This window comes from Triturus cristatus, chromosome 11 (assembly GCF_964204655.1).
Source record: "Triturus cristatus chromosome 11, aTriCri1.1, whole genome shotgun sequence".
Classification (NCBI taxonomy): Eukaryota; Metazoa; Chordata; class Amphibia; order Caudata; family Salamandridae; genus Triturus; species Triturus cristatus.
In genome coordinates this window covers 854,582,561-854,602,947 of record NC_140594.1, presented here as the reverse complement: position 1 = coordinate 854,602,947, position 20,387 = coordinate 854,582,561, and the positions used below count along the sequence as shown (strand labels likewise).

Here is a 20,387-nt window from a genome sequence, read left to right as displayed (position 1 = left end):
TTACCAAGACCTTGAAGCTTTTATAGGGAAGACCAGATTCCCACAGGTCCTGTAGAGTGAGCAGCAGACTCATGTGTTGGCAGACCCGCAGGCAGCCATGAAATTTCTGTAGACCCAGGTAGCGATTGCGAAACGCCCCAAGTGAGCTGCTGCAGAGGCTTCCTCTGTCCTGAGTGACAATGAACGATAATTATTTCTGGCAACCATAGACTGTACTGAAAATTGCACATCATTAACAGTAAGGTGATGTATGTCTTTATATTCACTGAAAAAAACAAAGGTTACAGGGACATTATAGTTAGACTCAGATTCCACTCGTACAAAACAATAGAAATTGAGCAGTTATAGGTAACTTCTGCCCCTGCAATGCACTGCTTATGACCTCACATATTACATCACTCATGCCATGGTCAGTGACATCACTGATGACATCATTGGTGAAATCTCAAATGATATCACTGATGACATCATCCAGAGAGTGTAAGTGTTTCATAAATGTTTCTGAGAGCTAAATATATATACTAAGCTTATGCATAAAATTACTATTCTTTTTGTACTTCTAATGAGTGATACTGTTTGTAATATATGTCATCTGAGTAGCACTGTGACTGTCTGTATCAGTGTAGGAGTGAGTATTGGAGTAGCTGTTTGAGTGTGTGAGTGGCTGTATGGGTGAATAAGTGGGTGTGCGAGTAGCTGTATGGGTGAGTGAATGACTGTGTGAGTGGCTGTATGGATGGATGCCAGGCTGTATCGGTGAAAGTAGTGGCACTGTGATTGACTCTATGGGTGATTGAGTGTGCGTGTGAGTGGATGTATGGGTGACTGAGTAGCTGTGTGAGTGGCTCTATGGATGAGTGACTGGGTATATAAGTGGATATATGTGTAAGTGAGTAGGTGTAGGACTGGGGGTATGGGCAAGGGAGTGGGTGTGTGAGTGGTTGTTTTAAACAATAGGTATTTGTGTGAGTGGCTGCATAAATGAGTGAGTGGGCACATGAGTGATTGTATTGATGTGTGAATGAGTATGTAAGTGGTTTTGTGGATGAGTGAATGGATGTGTGAGTGGCTGTATGGGTGAGTGAGTAGTTATGTTACTAGTTATATGGCTGAGTGAGTGGCTGTGTGGATGACTGTATGGGTGGGTTAGTGGCTGTGTGGGTGTGTGAGTGGTTGTATGGGTGTGTGAGTGAGTGTGTGTGTGTGGGTCTGGGAGCGGGAGTGGTTTAGTGGGTGCGTGAGTAGCTGTATGGGTCTGTGAGTGGCTGTATGTGTGAGTGAGTTGTTTTGTGAGTGGCTGTATGAGTGAGTGAGTATGTGTGTCAGTAGTTGTATGGGTCTGTGAATGGGTATGTGAGAAAGTGTGTGAGTTGGTGTATGAGAGGTTGTAAATGAGTCTGTGAGATTGTGCAAGAGTCTCTGAGTGGGTCTTTGAGTGGGTGTTTGAGTCTCTGTGTGGGTCTGTGAGTAGGTGCATGAGTCTGTGAGTGGGTGTGTGAGTCTCTGAGTGGGTTTGTGAGTGTGCGTTTGAGTCTCTTAATGGGTCTGTGAGTGGGTAAATGAGTGCTTGAATGGATCTGTGAGTGGGTGCATGAGTTTCTGAGTGTGTCTGTCAGTGGCCGCATGAATCTCTGAGTGGGTCTGTGAGTGGGTGCATGAGTGTATGAGTGGGTCTGTCAGTGGGTGTGCAGTAAAAAAAGTAGGGGGGCACACAGGAGCAGGTCCTTGTGCCAGCTTCCCCTGTGACGGTCCTCCTGTCCAGTTTGCCTGCAGTCTGCTACTCTCTATTGCCTTCGGTTCTGTGCCTCCTCTGCTCATTTTCTCCTAATTTTTCTGCCTCCTCTCTGCTCACTCCTGCCCTCTATGTTGCCTCTTTCTGTTTGTTCTGCCCATTATTATGCCTCTTTCTGCTCGCTCCTGACCTTTATTTTGCCTCTGGCTGCTCTTTTCTCACCTCAATTTTGTCTTTTCTGCTCATTCTACCCATTATTTTGCCTCTTTCAGCTTGCGTCTGACCTTTATTTTGCCTCTCTCTGTACCTTACTGACCTTTATTCTGCCTCTTTCTTGCTCCCTTCTGACCTTTATTCTACCTCTTTCTGCTCATTTCTCACCTTTATTTTGTTTCTTTCTGCTCATTGCTGACCTTTCTTTTTTTCCACTTCCTGCTCGTTTCTGACCTTTATTTTGCCTCTTTCTGATCCCTTCTAACCTTCATTCTGCTTCTCTCTGCTCCCTTCTGACCTTTATTCTGCCTCTTTCTGCTCGCTTCTCCCCTCTAGTTTGTCTTTTTCTGCTTGTTGCTAACCTCTATTTTGCCTCTTTCTGCTCGTTTCTCACCTTTATTTTTAGTCTTTCTGCTCCCTTCTGACCTTTATTTTGCCTCTTTCTGCTCATTTCTGACCTTTATTCTGCTTCTTTCTGCTCATTGATGGCCATTATTCTGCCTCATACATCTCGTTTCTGATGTTTATTCTGCCTCTTTGTTCGTTTCTTACCTTTTTTACGCCTCTCTCTGCTCATTGATGACCTTTATTCTGCCTCTTTCTGCTCGTTTCTCACCTTTCTTCTGCCTCTTGCTGCTCATTTCTGGTCTCTGTTTTGCCTCTTTCTTCTCGTTTCTGACCTCTATTCTGCCTGTTTCTGCTTGATTCTCACTTTTATTTTGCCTCTTTCTGCTTGTTGCTGACCTTAATCCTGCCTCTTTCTGCTAGTTTTGGATCTTTATTCTGCCTCTTTCTGCTCATTTCTCACCTTTATCTTCCTTCTTTCTGCTTGTTGCTGACCTTTATTCCGCCTCTTGCTACTCGTTTCTGATCTCTATTTTGCCTCTTTTGGCTCATTTCTGGCCTTTATTCTGCCTCTTTCTGCTCTGCTGGTTTGCCTTTTTCTGCTTGTTGCTGACCTTATTCGGCCTTTTTCTGCTCATTTCTGACCTTTATTCTGCCTCTTGCTGCTCATTTCTGACCTCTATTTTGCATCTTTCCACTCCACGACACGACACTCCACTATACACCCCTCCACCCTAAGCTATTGTACTACACACCACTCCAGTGTATGCCACTCTTCTGTTTGCCAGTCAACTCTATGCCACTCCACAAAACCTAACTCCATTCAGAGCCACTCCACTCTAGGCTGTTCCACTTTACGGCACTCAACTCCCCTCCACTGTATGACACACCACTGTACTGTATCCCACTGTACGCCACTCCACTCTACGCCACTCCGCTCTACATCGCTCCGCTCTACACCACTCCACTATTCACTACTCAACTGTGTACCAGTTCTCTCTACACTACTCCAATCTATGCTGTTTCACTCTACGCCTCTTGACTGTATGCCACTCCTTTCTACACTATTCTACTGTATGTCACTCCTCTTTATGCCACCCTACTGGTCTCCACTCCACTCTACGCCACTGCAGTCTACGCTATTCCATACTACACCAATCGACTGTACGCCATTCTACGTCACCCCACTTTACACTATTCCACTCTACGCCACTTGACTCTACGCCACTGTACGCCCCTTCACTGTACGCTACTCCACACTTCGCCACTCCACTCTTTGCCACCATTCTTTACTCTATTACACTTTGTGCCACTCAACTGTACACCACTCTGCACCTCTCCACTCTATGCTATTTCACTCTAAGCCACACTACTCTACATCAGTTCACTCTATGCTTCCATGCTATTCTACTCTATTTCGATCATTTCCCTACTCCAGTTGCTAGGGAAATTGCTTGAAAGCTATATAAACAAGCAGCTTATGTTATTCCTCGAGTAGCCTGCGATCATAGACTCCTCCCAATCAGGTTTAAGAGGGGCGGACAGTACTGAAACTACATTGGTTGCTGTTCCAGATTCCATCCGTCTTTCTCCGCACGCAGGTACGCCTGCTATGCTTGTGCTGCTGGATCTCTCTGCGGCTTTCAACACCGTTTCTCACACAATAATGATTAGCAGACTGCATGAGATTGGTGTCAGAGGTGCAGTCCTGCAATGGCTGGCCGATTTCATAGAAGATCGGTCTCAAATTATTACTCTGGGTCCCTTCAAATGCCAGACAGTTTCCATCACCAAAGAAATGCTGCAGGGCTCATCTTTGAGTCCGACGTTATTCAATGTCTATTTTGCTGCCCTGCCCAGATTGTCAAAGCATCAGGTTTTGAAGTAATTTCTTACGCTGATGATACTCAGCTAATCATTTCTTTGGGATGGGACATTGTCGATGCCAGGTGTTGTTTACAAGCCTGCATGAGGAATGTTTCAGCCTGGATGTCCAAAAGCTGCCTTCAGCAGAACAGTGAGAAGACAGAGGTTCTGCTATTTGGCAAAGCTCAACATCTTTGGTCCCCAGACTGGTGGCCTTCCTAATTGGAACTGGTCCCCTGTCCAAGTAAATCAGCAAAAAATCTGGGTATCAAATTGGATCATGCATTATCCATGAAAAGTTAAGTAAACACCATAAGAGAGTCCTGTTTTGCTACCTTGCAGCTCCCGAAGAAAGTCTTCCCCTAGCTACCTTCTTCAGCCAGAAAAGCTTGATACAGGCTTTGATCATCAGCCATTTAGACTACAGTAATGCTCTGTTGATGGCAGCCAACGAAACCCTCCTGACTTAATTGCAGGTGGTGCAAAATATGGCTGCCTGGATGGTCTGTGATCTCTCTACAGTCTTTCCTTCTTCCCCCATGCTCCGTTCTCTTCACTGGTTTCCAGTCAGGAAGCGTATTGTCTATGAGATATGTTGTCTTGCCCATAAAGCCTTATTTGGCAAGTCCCCTCTGTATCTTAAAGACAAACTACGTTACCACTGTCCATCCCGCATACTAAGATCCAACGATAAGGCATTGTTGTCTATTCCCAGCATCCGAACCTCAGATTATGGGGCAGAGCCTTTTCTTGCACTGCTCCAACAACATGGATTCAGCTTCCAAGCCACCTTCGAGGTAGCTCAGATTTCGCTCAATTAACAAAATGTCTAAAAACTCGGGCTGCTTTAAATTATTAGGTGAGTTTCACTGTGGAGGCTGAGTGCCTAGATACACCTATGGTGTGGTTTGTTGTGCGATACTAAATGTATATAACATAACATATCTCTATGCCACTCCACTGTATGCAACTCAACTCTGTAATACTTCCCATATGTCACTCCACTCTATGCTAATCCACTCTATGCAATTACACTCTACACGACTCCACTCTATGTCACTCCATGTCTAAACTATTCCACTCTACACCACTTCAGTCTACGCCACACCACTCTACACCATTCTACTCTATTCTGCTACACTCTATGCCACTACACTCTACATCACTCCACTCTAAGCTATTACACTGTATGCCACTGCACTCTACGCCTCTCCACTATATGCAACTCCACTAAATGACAATCCACTCTATGCCACTCCACTGTACGCTATTGTACTATACACCACTCCAGTTTGTCACTTTTCTGTGCACCATTCAAACTCTATGCCATTCAATGCTATCCAACTCCATTCTATGCCACTCCACTCTAGGCTAGCCCACTCTACGCTGCTCCACTCTATGCCACTGTATACCACACCCCATATGATATTGCACTCTATTCCACTCCGCTGTATGCCACTCCACTCTACACCATTCCAGTCTATGTCACTTCATTCTACGCCACTCCACTCAACGCTACTCAAATTTACCCCACTCCACTCTACGCTATTGCACTCTGTGCCACTCTGCTCTACGCCACTCCACTGTACACTAATCCACTGTATGCCACTCCACTCTATGCGGTTCCACTCTACACCACTTCAGTCTACTGCACTCTACGTTTTATTCTAAGCTACATCACTCCACTGTAAGCCACTCCACTGAATGCTACTCCACTCTACACTATTCCATTCTACGCTATTCGACTCTAAGCCACTTTACGACACTCTACGATATTTTTATGGCACTCCACCCTATGCTATTCCACTATTCGCCCCTCCTCTTTATGGCACTCCACTGTACCACATTCCAATCTACAACACTCAACTATATGCCACTCCACTCTATGCCATTCGACTGTATGCCACTTCACTCTACACCACTCCACTCTACGCTATTCCACACTACACCACCGCACTGTGCACCAGTACACTCTACGGCACTCCACTGTACGACTTAACCATCTGTTGTCTATGGCTCAAACATTCTGGTTATAACAACTATTGTTTATTTATCTCTATGACCTGGATGGTGGGGGTTAGGGGAAGGTATACGTCAGAAGCTTATAAATGTAATAATATGCTACAGTCTGATCAGTCAATATTGCAGGGAATACTCATTGATTGATCTACGATCATTGTCACAGATGGTCATTGGTTACAACCCAAAATGGCGGAGATAAAGGCCGTTGATAGTTTGTATAGAGTATAAGGCTTTTAGAAAATATATAATTGAGCTCTTCATAATGCTTTACACAATATCAAGCCGCACCTTCAGCAGAATCTCGAGGTACAGTCCACTGGCTCATTGATGGGCCCTAGAATATTTGCGCCAAATGTAACCTTACCCTAAACCGAGTTTCTCTGGTTATATGATTAGCTACTTCATTTTACTGAAAACGTTTGGGGTGAGAAAAACTCACGTAAAATTGGGTATTTCAGTGTGAGAGAGAAAAGTGGCACCATGAGGTAAATGTGAAAAGCAATGCTGTCAACAGATATTTTTTTTGTAAAGTAAATGTGCTTTGTTCAGTTAACAGTATTAGTTAAGATCATAAATACAGCATCTTTAAAAATTCAAGACACAAGTATGTAAACGCCAGGCAGGCACTGTGTAAATACTGCAAATTCTATAATTAGGTTCGGTGCAAAAATGCTTGTATAAGCGGTCTTTCACCCAAAAATACAGATTTGGATTGAAGTTCTGCATTTCGGTAAAACTCAACTATATGACCCACCACTATAATCGCACAATCCAGCTACGAGGATCTCATTCCTAGGTTCTGGAAGCCTCCATAAGTGTGTGCACCGAGGATGAGTGGCCATTAGGGGCCCAGACAAGACGGGGACGACGCTGACCAGCAGACTTTTTCAATTGATGCATCAACCTATTAGTTGACTGTGTCCTTATTCCCACCGTCCAGATCTGGGATGGTGGTAAGATACACACACCTACACTGTCCGCATTTTTACCTGATCCTGAAGAAAGCCCAATCACCTCCACGGAGGGCATTTAGGCTGAAACATGTCGACCAATTATCCACGTCGAGACCATGCTAGGTTGAATTTTCCTGCAAAATTAACAGTTGATGGACAGAATGCAGAACAATGTCATACATTCACCCCAGTACAGAGATCTGGGCCTAAATCTATCATTTTTTTGCCTACCATGCCATTCCAGTTCGAACCCAGCCATATGCAAATCAGTCTTGACCCTGTGCCTCATGGGAACAGTCCAGCCCGAACTGCCAAGCCAGGTCCTCCCTGGACTGGAAACAAGCATCCTAGGACCGGTTTCGGGGTATCACCCCTCTTCAGCCAATATAGCTTGATTCCAGTGGCATGGAGAGCATGGGACTCACGTCTGAGCATACCCGTCCCACTTGGGGTGACAAATGCAAAAACAACAGTTGATGGACAGAATGCAGAACAATTTCATACATTCACCCCAGTACAGAGATCTGGGCCTAAATCCATCGTTTTTTTTGCTCACCATGCCATTCCAGTTTGAACCAAGCCATATGAAAATCAGTCTTGACCCTGTGCCTCATGGGAACAGTCCAGCCCGAACTGCCAAGCCAGGTCCTTCCTGGACTGGAAACAAACATCCTAGGACCGGTTTCGGGGTATCACCCCTCTTCAGCCAGGATAGCTTGATTCCAGTGGCATGGAGAGCACGGGACCCACATCTGGGCATACCCGTCCCACTCGGGGTGACAAATGCAAAAACAACAGTTGATGGACAGAATGCAGAACAATGTCATACATTCACCCCAGTACAGAGATCTGGGCCTAAATCCATTTTTTTGCTCACCATGCCATTCCAGTTTGAACCCAGCCATATGCAAATCAGTCTTGACCCTGTGCCTCATGGGAACAGTCCAGCCCGAACTGCCAAGCCAGGTCCTCCCTGGACTGGAAACAATCATCCTAGGACCGGTTTCGGGGTTTCACGCCTCTTCAGCCAGGATAGCTTGATTCCAGTGGCATGGAGAGCATGGGACCCACGTCTGGGCATACCCGTCCCACTCGGGGTGACAAATGCAAAAACGACAGTTGATGGACAGAATGCAGAACAATGTCATACATTCACCCCAGTACAGAGATCTGGGTCTAAATCCATCGTTTTTTTGCTCACCATGCCATTCCAGTTTGAACCCAGCCATATGCAAATCAGTCTTGACCCTGTGCGTCATGGGAACAGTGCAGCCTGAACTGCCATGGCCCACATACATTTTTTAATCCTGACCCCTGGATGGTTCATTAAAAGTAACTTTTAGCATACCTGGTAGCCAGTTTTATCTTTCACTGTCACTCATTTTACATCCTCCCTCCACACCCGGCTCATCTGAAAGTTTTAGTATACCTTCCTACAATCATCAACAAAACATCCCTGAGCTCCTCCCTCACAGTGAGGGGGTTGTAGCCCACACTGCGGCTAGGTTCGCAGTGCGATGAAGCATGCCACCTGCGGGTGGGTGTGGGAATTCGTCCTATAAAAGGGACTCCCCTGCAATCCACTTTCATAACTTTGACCCAGGGTGGCTAGTTTGTGTTGCCACCACTATAATCGACATTTGGGAGGTAAAGCTGCCATTCCAAGGATTGTTGCCAGTCATTCGGCGCCGTGCTTCAGGCTATTGTCTAGAAGTATAATTTTTCTGAACTGTCCTGTTCCCTTTGGGAATGTGATATATTTTGATATAAGAGATAAATTGTTAACTGCTTAGAGGAGATAACGAGCCGTTCCACACATGACATGTATTTGATGAGCCTTGTCACTAGCTGTAGATGAAGAAGATGGCCGCATGTCGACAAGTATGGATATTATGCAAGAGGAGGAGCCATAATCTTAGTTCGTTAAGTTGCACCGGACAGGTACAAACTATGTGTAGCAGAGACTCATTTTGTAGTTGTATAATCTGCATTCATCTGAGCTCAGTTTTGGCTCCCATTGCAATATAAAATCCAAAGTCGGGAGAAAGCCTGAATCTCAAATACTTTAACTTTAAATTATAGAATACAGAAAAGCGCTCACCTGGATAATCTTGTGGTCGAAGTTGTTTGAAGCTGTTGTTCATGAGCCAAGCATACAGATATTGTGTATGCTACACTGCAGGGTTCCTATTTCATATTTCAGCATAAATATAGAGGTTTGCATGACTTGACGATCAATACAAATTAAATATGACAGTCCTCCTTAATACGTGTGACGTCTTGGAACATTACAGCTTTGAGGCCAGATGCATTGTTGCATATTTTAACAAAATCTCTATGGTGTTTCTCCAGGAGACACATCTATTTCTCAGATTAGAAGGAACCTTCATCAAGGGGTCGGCAACACATCAATACTTTTTGTCATGTAATACATACTCATGGGTGGCCTTAGTAATTCAGAAGGGGCATCTGTACCAACATACCTGACTAATTGTGGATAATGGTGGACGATGCCTTCTAGTACAAGGCCTAAGAGTCTTAGATGACCATTTATCAACACCTCTGGCCAAAGCATGGTTAGACTTGGCTTCTTGAAGGAAATTATCTTTTACCTGTATAAGGACTATTCAGTTCCTACTGACCTTGGGCGGGAACTACAATGCTTTCCTTCATCCCACATTAAATACATCCACTGCCACAGCTAAAACGCTGATGGCAGCATCACAGACTTTGTCTCTCATCATATAACAACTCAAGCTTCTGTATATTTGGTGCCAGACAAATCCCTTTAGTGGGGAATTTAAATAATACTCCTCTCTGTAAGGATAAGTCATAAGATTTTGAGAAGGTAATTAATGAAGGAATTCTAGTGGCAAAAGAAGTTACTGTGGCTGAAGATGTCTTTAGCTCTGTAACATAATCTTACCACCATCAGAAGAGATCAAACAGGAATTATGAAGAAAACAGCCATCAGGGTCTGTGGGAAAGTCTAGACTGAAGCCAAGCTACACCTTCCTCACTTCAAAGTCAAATGTCTATTGAACATTGTGAAGTTTTTTTCTCACTGGAGGTTTGTCTTTTACAAAATAAACAGTGCCCTAGCCCCAGACTGGCACAGATATGAATGAAACTTTCAGGATGGCCATGCTACAATATCTGCTTAAAAGAGACTCAATTTCTTGTGTAAATCTGCAAGAAGTGTATTTCCAATGGCAGATTGTCCAGAATGACAAAACATCTCTAATGCTCATTTTGAACAATCTCCATTACAAGTTAGAGGTTCTTCGGTTAGACCCGAACTCTGCAGCAAGGTCATTTGCCAAGAGGAAGGCATTTGGGGCATTGTACAAGAATATTTTTAGTTTGCCCGCATTTAGGAAAATGGCTACTAAAGAGCAGTTGCAATCAGAAAGTACTTGAAGATGTTCATGTGACATGAAACATCCTTCATAATCTCAGACTTCACATCACTTTCAGTAAATCTGCATCGTGCCCAATGTAGATGATTCACTATCTGGCAAAGGCAAGAGATAGAAACGGAGCCAATGTGTATTGCTTGAAGGAGAGACAATTAACTATGAAAATGGAAACTTTGCAAACCTTATTATTACATATCCCAAACCTTGGAAATTAAGTTGCCTTAGCAGTTATTTGTTAATTATGGCTCCACCTGTGAAGGTTTAGAAAGTTCATGCCCCACTGAATTGTGTTTTTTTATAGTAACTTGTTACCACAAATTCAACACACCCTTTGCAGAGAAATATAGGGCCTATTATGAAGAGAAAAAGGCAGCTACTATTGCTAGGCTTTAAAAAGTCTCCATTAGTGAGATTTGCTGAGCAGCTACCTGGACATCAGCTTACACACTTCCATACCTTTATTGTTATCTTCAAAAGGAACTGTGTGGAAGATATAAAAAGCTTGTTTGCCATCCTTTGGTACCTTGACAATGGGCTGCTCTTGTCATGTAAATGACCCTAATGTTGGGTTGCCATGATGAGATTTAACAAAATCGAAACACCTAACAGGAAATTGTATGGAATTATATATACCAGATTACTGCGAGTGAAATGCTCAAAGAAAGTTTCACAGCCTCGCCTGCCTCGGGGCACACACTGAACAAACAAGAGGTATTTTAAGTTAGTCTGGGCAAATCATCATTTTGCACGTTCTATATAAACTTACTTTCTGATGGATACATCTGCCAGTGGATTCCTCACCTTGTGAATATCCCCTGCGCCAGCAACATTCGGAAACTTTTGTAGCTCTCCACACCGAGGAGGACGACGTCACAGAAGCACGGCTCCGCTCACAGCTCCGCTGACATCACTGGATCCATAAGAGGACCTCGTCAGCGTGATGACGCTAATTCCCTTTTCTCCGCGCCGTCGACGCTAACGGTTTTCTGGGACTCACTGTAGCTTTGGCTAGTTACTTTGTGTTTCTGCTGGTGTTTCTCTTCCTTCTTGCTTCTGGTTCAAAGATGTCGACTAAGAAGTCCGGATTCAAGCCGTGTAGAGAGTGCGGTAAGCACATGTCCATCACGGATCCGATCGAGGACTGTGTCTGGTGTCTGGAGAAGCTAAGTTGTTTATATCAAGGATGAAAAAAGAGAAGAGAGGTCGAAGACGCTCCAGATCGAGGTCAAGGTCGAGGTTGGCGTCAAAGTCGATGTCGGTACATGCTTCTAAGTCCAAGAAGCATAAAAAGAAGAGGCATGGTTCTCGACACCGTTCGGATAAGGAAGTGGCTCTGAGATCGACTTCGCCTACTCGACGTCATAAGGACTATATTTCTCCTTCCCCTGTCTCAAATCCTGCTTCTCCTGTTTGCCTGACCTCGCCTGCGGCTTCACCGGAGCACTCTCCAGCTCCGGGTCCATCTCTGACGCCAACACATTCTCCGGCTCCAGTTGAAGAAGCTCCGGCTCCTGATGAGTGTTCGACTCCGCTGGCTCCACCGTCGGCGCCGATTGGCCCGAGTCCGGTTATGCCTCAATCTGAGCCATATCCCCCCTTTCCAGGCACGGGACAAGACCCATCGCATTATTTGAATGCAATGTATGGAGTCTTCACGAGAGCGATGTACCCCTCTGGAGCACCTTCGGGTCCCATGGGTCCAATGGCTTTTAATCTGGGGGTTCCTCAAACCAACGCTCAGGCTCCATTTATGCCTTTTTTCCCGGCGACGCCATCTTGGCATTTCCCGGCGCCGAGGACATCGACGCCACTTCCATCTTCACTGGCTCCAGCTCAACCTCGTTCGACTCCGGCTGCTCCTCCGGATCCGCGTTCGACACCGGCTACGGCACCGTCGGATTAGGTCCAGGCGAGAAGCTCAAAGAGTCTTGGAGGAGCAAAGGTACCAGGTTGAAGAGATGGAAGAGGGTGAGCTCATGAAGGAGGCTAGTGGCCTGGATTTGTCTCCAGAGTGGGAGATTACTCCTCCAGCCGATACTCCCTCTAAAGATGTGGCTCCCTACCACACGGTCATTAGGAAAGCAGCGGAGCTTTTGGATTTACAGCTGCCAACTGCTGAATTCAAACCTAACATACTTACTGAGGTTTTAAATTCTCCCTCCACCGTGACATAGCCTTTACTACCATTTAGTGAGGCCATCACCGAACCAGTCATGGAGGTATGGCAAAAGCCCTTTTCAGCTCCTGCCGTTTCTAAAACTGTGGCTAGAAGGTACAGGGCGGCTCCCGGTGATCCAGACTTTCTTACTTCCCATCCTTCTCCGGAAAGTCTGGTGGTTCAGGCTGCTTGCTCTAAGAGGTCTTCCGGTGCCTTTCCACAGGTCCCTAGTGACAGGGACGCTAAATAGCTCGACCAATCGGCCAAGAAAGTTTTCTCCTCGGCTAGTATGGCCTTAAAGTCAACAAATGCCACCTGTCTCTTGGGCCGTTATATCCACGCTCTCATGGATTCTGCTAAACAGCTGACTCCTAAGTTATCTGAGGAGGACAGACAGAACTTTAAGGAAGTGCTGTCAGACACTCAGGCGGCTGCACGTCAGGTTATCCAGAGTGGCCTGGACACTGCGGACTCTGGCGCTAGAATTATGGGCTCCTTGGTCACCACAAGGAGGAGTGCATGGCTGAAATCATCTGAGTTCTCCCCTGATGTGCAGGCAACGCTTCTGGACCTTCCTTTTGACGGTTCTGGGCTTTATGGTAAAAAGGCTGATGCGGCATTAAAGAGATTTAAGGAAAGCAAAGCCACGGCCAAATCCCTGGGTCTACAGACACAGCCTAGGGGTTCTTTTAGGAGATACAGAGGCTTTGGGAGGTCGTCCTTTCGGACCTACAGGCAGCCCCAGCAGCAGCAGCAACAACAGCAACAACAGAACACCCTGTATAAGAGCTATAGGGGCAGGATCAGAGGTCGTGCTCGAGGTCGACAGCTCTCCTGCTCCTCCTCCTCTTCCTTTCTCCCTCCCACCACTGCAAAGCAGCCCTCGATCAACCATTCTGGATCATGTTGGTCCTGTGGAGGGTCGGCTTACCCATTTTCTACAAGATTGGGAATCGGTCACTACAGACCTTTGGGTTCTAGATCTTGTAGAAAATGGGTAAGCCCGTCCCTTTCGGGAATTCCCTCCGAATTACCCTCCTTGTCAAGGTGCTTGCTCGGAGGACCACCTTCTTCTCGTGCAGGAGGAAGTCATTACGTACGTTACTAAAAAAAGGTGCGATAGAGGTGGTTCCAGAGCAGGAGAGGGGTCAGGGATGCTACTCCCGGTATTTCCTGATTCTGAAAAAGGATGGCAGGCTACGTCCAATTCTGGACCTCAGGATCTTGAACCTTTTTCTGATGCAAGAGAAGTTCAAGATGCTCACCCTTGCGCAGGTTCTTCAAGCGCTGCAACAGGAGGACTGGATGGTGTCGATCGACTTGCAGGATGCATATTTCTACATCCCCATCCTGAAGTCGCACAGGAAGTATCTCCATTTTATGGTAGGGTCGCAACATTATCAGTTTGCGGTCCTTCCGTTTGTTCTTACTACTGCACCTCGAGTCTTCACCAAGGTGATGGCAGTGGTGGCAGCCCATCTCAGAAGATCGGGGATTCCAGTTTTTCCCTATCTGGACGACTGGCTGATCAAAGCGGAGTCGCCAGAGAAGGTGCTTCATCATCTGCAGGTTACAACCCAGCTGTTGTACAAATTGGGTTTTTCGATAAACGTGCCCAAATCTCACCTGGTGCCCTCTCAGTGCAACCTGTTCATAGGGGCGGTACTGGACACTACTGTGTGTCGAGCATTCCCACCTCCACAAAGGATTCTCGACATACAGGAAATGATTCCCTTGTTTTACAATGGAGCGGTCGTTCCAGTCCTGAAGGTCCTTCGTCTGCTCGGTCTGTTTGCTTCCTGCATTCTGTTGGTCAACCATGCACGCTGGCACATGAGGGCACTCCAGTGGTGCCTCCGCAGGCAGTGGTATCAGCACAACGGAGATCTCAGGGAGTCTGTGAGGATCTCCAGAGAAGCTGCAGCGGATCTGTCTTGGTGGAGAGTGGAGGGCAATCTGTCTAAAGGAAAGCCCTTCCATCTTGCTCCCTCTGTGGCCACAGTGATAATGGATACATTCAGTTTAGGGTGGGGTGCGCATCTGGGGGATCTGGAGATCAAGGGTCTTTGGTCTCCAGAGGAAAGGTTGCTTCACATCAACCTTTTGGAGTTGCGGGCGATACGTTTGGCACTCAAGGCCTTCCTCCCTTCCCTTCACGGTCAGTCGGTTCAAGTCCTGACAGACAACACTACCGCGATGTGGTATGTCAACAAACAGGGAGGAGTGGAGTCGCATTGTCTCTGCAGAGAGGCTCTACGTCTCTGGTCCTGGGTTCAGGATCATCAGATTTGTCTGATGGCAAATCATCTGGCCGGAGTTCTGAGCGTGCATGCAGACAGTCTCAGTCGGCAGTTCTCTGCCGACTACGAGTGGAGGCTCCATCCGGAGGTGGTTCGTCACGTCTTTCGGACATGGGGAAATCCTCGGGTGGACCTGTTTGCCACTCACGAGAACGCTCACTGCCCGTCATTCTGCAGTCTCTAGTATCCGATGCAGGGAGCTTTGGGGACGCGTTTCTGTTGAGATGGGACTCACATCTCCTTTACGCGTTTCCTCCCATACCCTTGATTCCTCGGGTTCTGAGGAAGATTCGCCAAGACCGGGCCCAAGTCATATTGATTGCCCCGGATTGGCCAAGAAAGGTGTGGTATACAGATCTTCTCCACCTCTCCTCGTGCCCTCCGCTCCGTCTCCCTCTCAGGGCAGACCTCCTCTCGCAGTCAGAGGGGCAGGTTCTACACCCCCACCTCCAGAGCTTACACCTTCATGCCTGGAGATTGAACGGGGCAACCTGAATTCTTTTTCTCTCCCGCCTGATGTGGTAGATGTAATATTGTCTGCCAGACGTCATTCCACTAAATCTATCTATTCTTATAGGTGGTCTAAATTTGTTCTTTGGTGCGGAAAGAAGTCTATTGACCCTTTGAGGGCTCGTTTATCCAACATCCTTCAGTTTGCTCTTTCTCTTGCTCAGCAAGGCTTTGCTGTAGCTACTGTAAAGGGATATTTATCGGCTTTGTCGGCTTTCCTTTGTTAGCCGGATCAGCCGTCTTTGTTTAAGTCACCTATTGTATTACGATTCCTTAAGGGCCTTACCAATAAGTTTCCGCCTACTCCTTTTATTGCACCTCAATGGGACTTAAATCTTGTCTTAACTTACCTGATGGGTTCTCCTTTCGAGCCCTTGCACAAGTGTCCCTTAAGACTGCTGTCCTTCAAAACTGTTTTTCTCATTGCTATTACCTCGGCAAGGAGGGTAAGTGAGCTTCAAGCTCTGAGTTCAAAACCCCCGTTCTTGACCATTCATGCTGAAAGAATGGTACTCAGGACCAGGGCTGCTTTTCTGCCAAAGGTGGTAACTCCTTTCCATCTGGGGCAGTCCATTACCCTTCCTGCCTTCTATCCTCCCCCTCACCCTTCCAAGGAGGAGGAGCGGCTTCACCGCTTGGACCCTAAGTGGGCGGTGAGCTTTTTTTCCTCGATAGGCCTAAGGACTTTCGAGTGGATGACCAACTCTTCGTGGGCTTTGTTGGCTGCAGGAAAGGCAGAGCGGTGCACAAGCGCACCCTTTCCAGATGGATTATCTTGTGCATCAAGATCTGTTACTCTTTGGCCGGTAAGGAACCTCCAGAGGGTATAAGGGCTCACTCAACGGGGGAAAGTCTTCTACATCTGCCTTGTCTAGAGGTGTCCCTGTGGAGGACATTTGTAGAGCGGCAACTTGGGCCTCCCTCCATACTTTCGCGAAGCATTACTGCTTGGATTCCGAGGTGAGGAGGGACGGACACTTTGCTCGTTTCGTCCTTCAGGACTTTTTGGTATAAAAGGGTGTGTACCCTCCTCCGGGAGTGGGACTGCTGTGGGAATCTTTTCACAAGGTGAGGAATCCACTGGCAAATGTATCCATCAGAAGAATAAGTTACTTACCTTCGGTAAAGCTTTTTCTGGTGGATATAGTATCTGCCTGTGGATTCCTCACTGACCCATCCGCCTCCCCGTTGTCCACTCTTGCATACCTACAATAGTGATGATGTTTCAAAATGTATTTATTATTGTCAAAGGAAGCGTATTATTTCTTTTGCCTTCCTGTATTATCTTCACACTGTGTGTGTTGTTTTGTGTAATATGTACTCTGTATACTGTATATATGTTGCTGTCAGTCCGTCCGTGTGCCTCGAAGGCACGGAAAAAAGAGCGGAACTGACGTCATCACGCCGACGAGGTCCTCTTATGGATCCAGTGATGTAAGCGGAGCCGCGCTTCTGTGACATCGTCCTCGTCGGCGTGGAGAGCTACAAAAGTTTCCGAATGTTGCTGGCGCAGGAGATAGTCACAAGGTGAGGAATCCACAGGCAGATACTGTATCCACCAGAAAAAGCGTTACCGAAGGTAAGTAACTTGTTCTTCAGCAGCTGCAGGCTAGGACAGAGGGTCAGCACAGCCAATGGCGGCTCCTCTGCTAAGGCTATTCAGCAGTGTAAGAAGAAATAAAATGATAATAACTCAATGTTATCATTTTATTTTTTCTTGTTGTGGGTGCGGCAGCTTTGGGAAGCGGGCGTGGCTGCTCTGCTGTGGAGGAGTGGTTTTCACTCCCTAAATGCGCATAAATGTTTGGCCAGCCATCTCGGCCGGCCAAACATTCATGCACACATAGCATGCTCTCCACCCAGGCTGCATTACAGCCTGGGTGGAAAACATGCCCAGGCCCCCATTCCCTGTCTATGCGCCGAACCACGGCGCTCAGACCAATCATTGCATTGCAGCATTGTTATTGGCTCAGGGGAGCTTGGGTGTTTCAGTTGTCCTTCCGGTTCCAGCTGGAGGAAGGAGTGGAGAGACGCAAGGAGGACGACGCAGGATGCGGGCAGGAGGTAAGTTCCTAATTTTTTAATTACCCCCCTCCTCCCCCACCTCCCCGCCCCGCCACCCTGATCAGTGCTGGCTGCCACTGAGCACAGCTCACTTAAAGTGCCATATTCTTTATCCTTTTCATGTGGCTGAGCTATATATATGCTATTTTTTCTTTTCAAAGAAGGAATTTAACAGGTTACTTAAGCTAAAAGCCCCTCTGGATATTTCAATGATTGGCTGTGTAAACAAAAATAATAAATATGACTTTTTTTCATATTCTGTTTACCTCCCACCAGTCCCTAGAGGAAAGAAATTATCACATATTTTACTGTCTGCTACTTGGGATGAGTCAAGACCAGAAGGAGAAATTAAATCTGGGAACTCCTGCAGATTACAACTGCCTCACTATGGTAAGACATTGCAGGACACGTAAAAAACACACAGTCACCACTCTTGGTGAGTTGTTTACTCTAAAGTAAGGCATTGCTCTGTAACTAACACTTTCCTCGAAATAGCAAATCATTTCTTGGCATTATGTCATGGACTAAACTTGTGCTATGAATGACATGCCATGTACTGATGGATTTTTCTGAAATGTGCAAAGCATTGAGTAGTACCTATAGAAGAAATTTTGATTTGAAGAAGCTTTTGATAATGGGTGTGTAAAATTGCAAAGCACAATGCTTCGTAAAATGAACGGTACTTAAAAAAACTTGCCAGTTTTACAAATTGTGAAGTCTTTGAAGTTTTTTTTCTGACAAAAGTATATAAAAGGGAACAATGTCTGACAGTGCAGACCACGTTCAAGCAATTGTTTAGGTCTGCCATATCCGCACCTTTGCCCCAAAGCATCGCTCACATTTATCTTCCCACCACTGAACACTTGGCCATTTCATTCCAATTCTGCATTAGATCCTCTGTGGCTTTACCAGTGGAGAAGTAATTGAAAATCCTGAATCATTGCCACACTGCCTCTCATAGTTAATTGTAGCACTGGGTAATAGTGCGGAAACCTGGGATGACATTCCATTCAGCCTAGTTTGGAGAGACATCTGGATGCAGGGCAAAAAGTTTAACTTTACCTCATTGATTTGAGGTAGCACCAGGATATGTATCTAAGTGAAAGAAAGGGTAAAGTTTCTTGACTTTGCCCAACTTCATAAGCAAAATTTAAAGTTTCCTTATACCTACTTTTGACCAAAATTATGGCTTTCAAAGAAAGCAAACTTCTACAAAATGTATCTAACATGTTGAGAATGCACATACGTCAATGAGTGATTGGTATCTCCACATAGTTTTATCCCACTAATCTATACCTGTTGTCATTGAATGATTGGTACCTTATACAAATGGTCCCTGCCAAACTATACAGCTGAGGATGATGTGGGGTGTCTTGAAGTTGTACACCCAAAGAAGAGCACAACTAGGAGGTAACAAAGGGTAGGTCTTGACAGAATAGTTCCCTCAGCTCTGCAAAGGAGACCGCTGTCTCAAATTCCACACTTCCCCATATTCTATATCTAATGTAATGCGAGAGCTTGGGAAGGAATAATCAGACAGACCATTGCTTAAAGGTCACTCTTCAGTCTCTAAAGACAGTCGTGTCTGCAACAGTATGCTTTGCTAATCTGGAAGCTGTGACCCAGTCTCCATCTTTAACAAAGGCAATTGAAAATAAATCCCACTGGTCTTAAACATTCAATTATCTGCCTTTCAGTTCTAATAAGAGTCAACTTTCTACTCACACAGGATGTTATGGCGAAGTCCAGGTTATAGGGCTTCAACAAACCATTACAGCGCGAGGCCAGAAGGCTACTTCCTTGTTACCACGGGCAGGGAAAAACATCCTGCCTGCTCTATTGATTCAGAAACACTATGTTGCCACCACTGCCAAGCATCTACAAGTGGGCACATGAATAGTAGTCCCTTGTAGTAAGGAGGGTGTGCTAGCATGCCCTCTCCGCTCTGGATCTCATTACCTTTATTTGTGTCAAGCCTCAGTGTGCTTGTATGATTGTCTTGCGCACTCAGTTAAAAAAAAATCAGTATTTTGGAAATCCACAGATCCATAAATCAGGGCAGTAGACAGGCTTGCAAAGCCATACAGGGAACATACCCATCCCAATTTCAGCCTTCCTGACTTCATGAAAAAGCCCTTCTTTGTTCTGGTCAATGATGATATTGACACCTCCATTTAAATTGTGGAGTGTGACATTGACTCCAGGGACACTGTGGCTCTACCTATGTCCATGGCTGTCACTTTGCATCACAACTATTTTATCCCTTCCACTGGCGTCTTGAGAGATGTCTAGGCAATGATTCTGGACATGACTTTTGACAATGAGTGACTATTTAGAAAGAAGGCTGACTCCTCCCTATAGCACTTCAAGAAGACCCATGGCACGCTCATTGGGACTGTCCTATCTAGCAAAGCAGTTCCAACAAGAGAACACCCTTAGCATCTGCTCCAAGGCACAACTGCCCTATAAGTGGCAACCTTTGCAGTTAACCCAGATACTGCATCATCTGTACTACTTCTTTTGAGGCAGGGGTGCATCTAAGGGATGTAGTCAGCATCATTAGCTGCTCCAGTCCCCACCATTTTCTGCTGGGCCTGCTGGCTCTGCTGCCTCAAATCCTTCCTGAATTCCCCCATCCCACACCACTAGCTTCTTTGAGTGGAGGGTCTCCCATTTATCTAGCAATTTGCAGGTGAGCATGGCAAATAGCTGGGTGATCCAGCTCATCTAGAATGGCTAGGCCTCTCCCCTATGGCCCCTCCCTCTGGATTGTCCTCATTTTACTTCTTGGGCCTCAAGAAGTAC

General features: G+C 46.0%; 1 protein-coding gene across 2 annotated transcripts in view; it reads left to right on the top strand.

Annotated features, from left to right (window-relative positions):
* Positions 1–20,387, top strand: part of LOC146785536 (unconventional myosin-VIIb-like) — a 961,158-nt gene that overhangs the window by 252,567 nt on the left and 688,204 nt on the right. For both annotated transcript variants that reach the window (XM_085634664.1, XM_085634663.1), the window contains exon 8: positions 17,859–17,972. In XM_085634664.1, the coding sequence (XP_085490790.1) occupies positions 17,859–17,972 (114 nt within the window). The remainder of the gene's footprint in view (positions 1–17,858; positions 17,973–20,387) is intronic.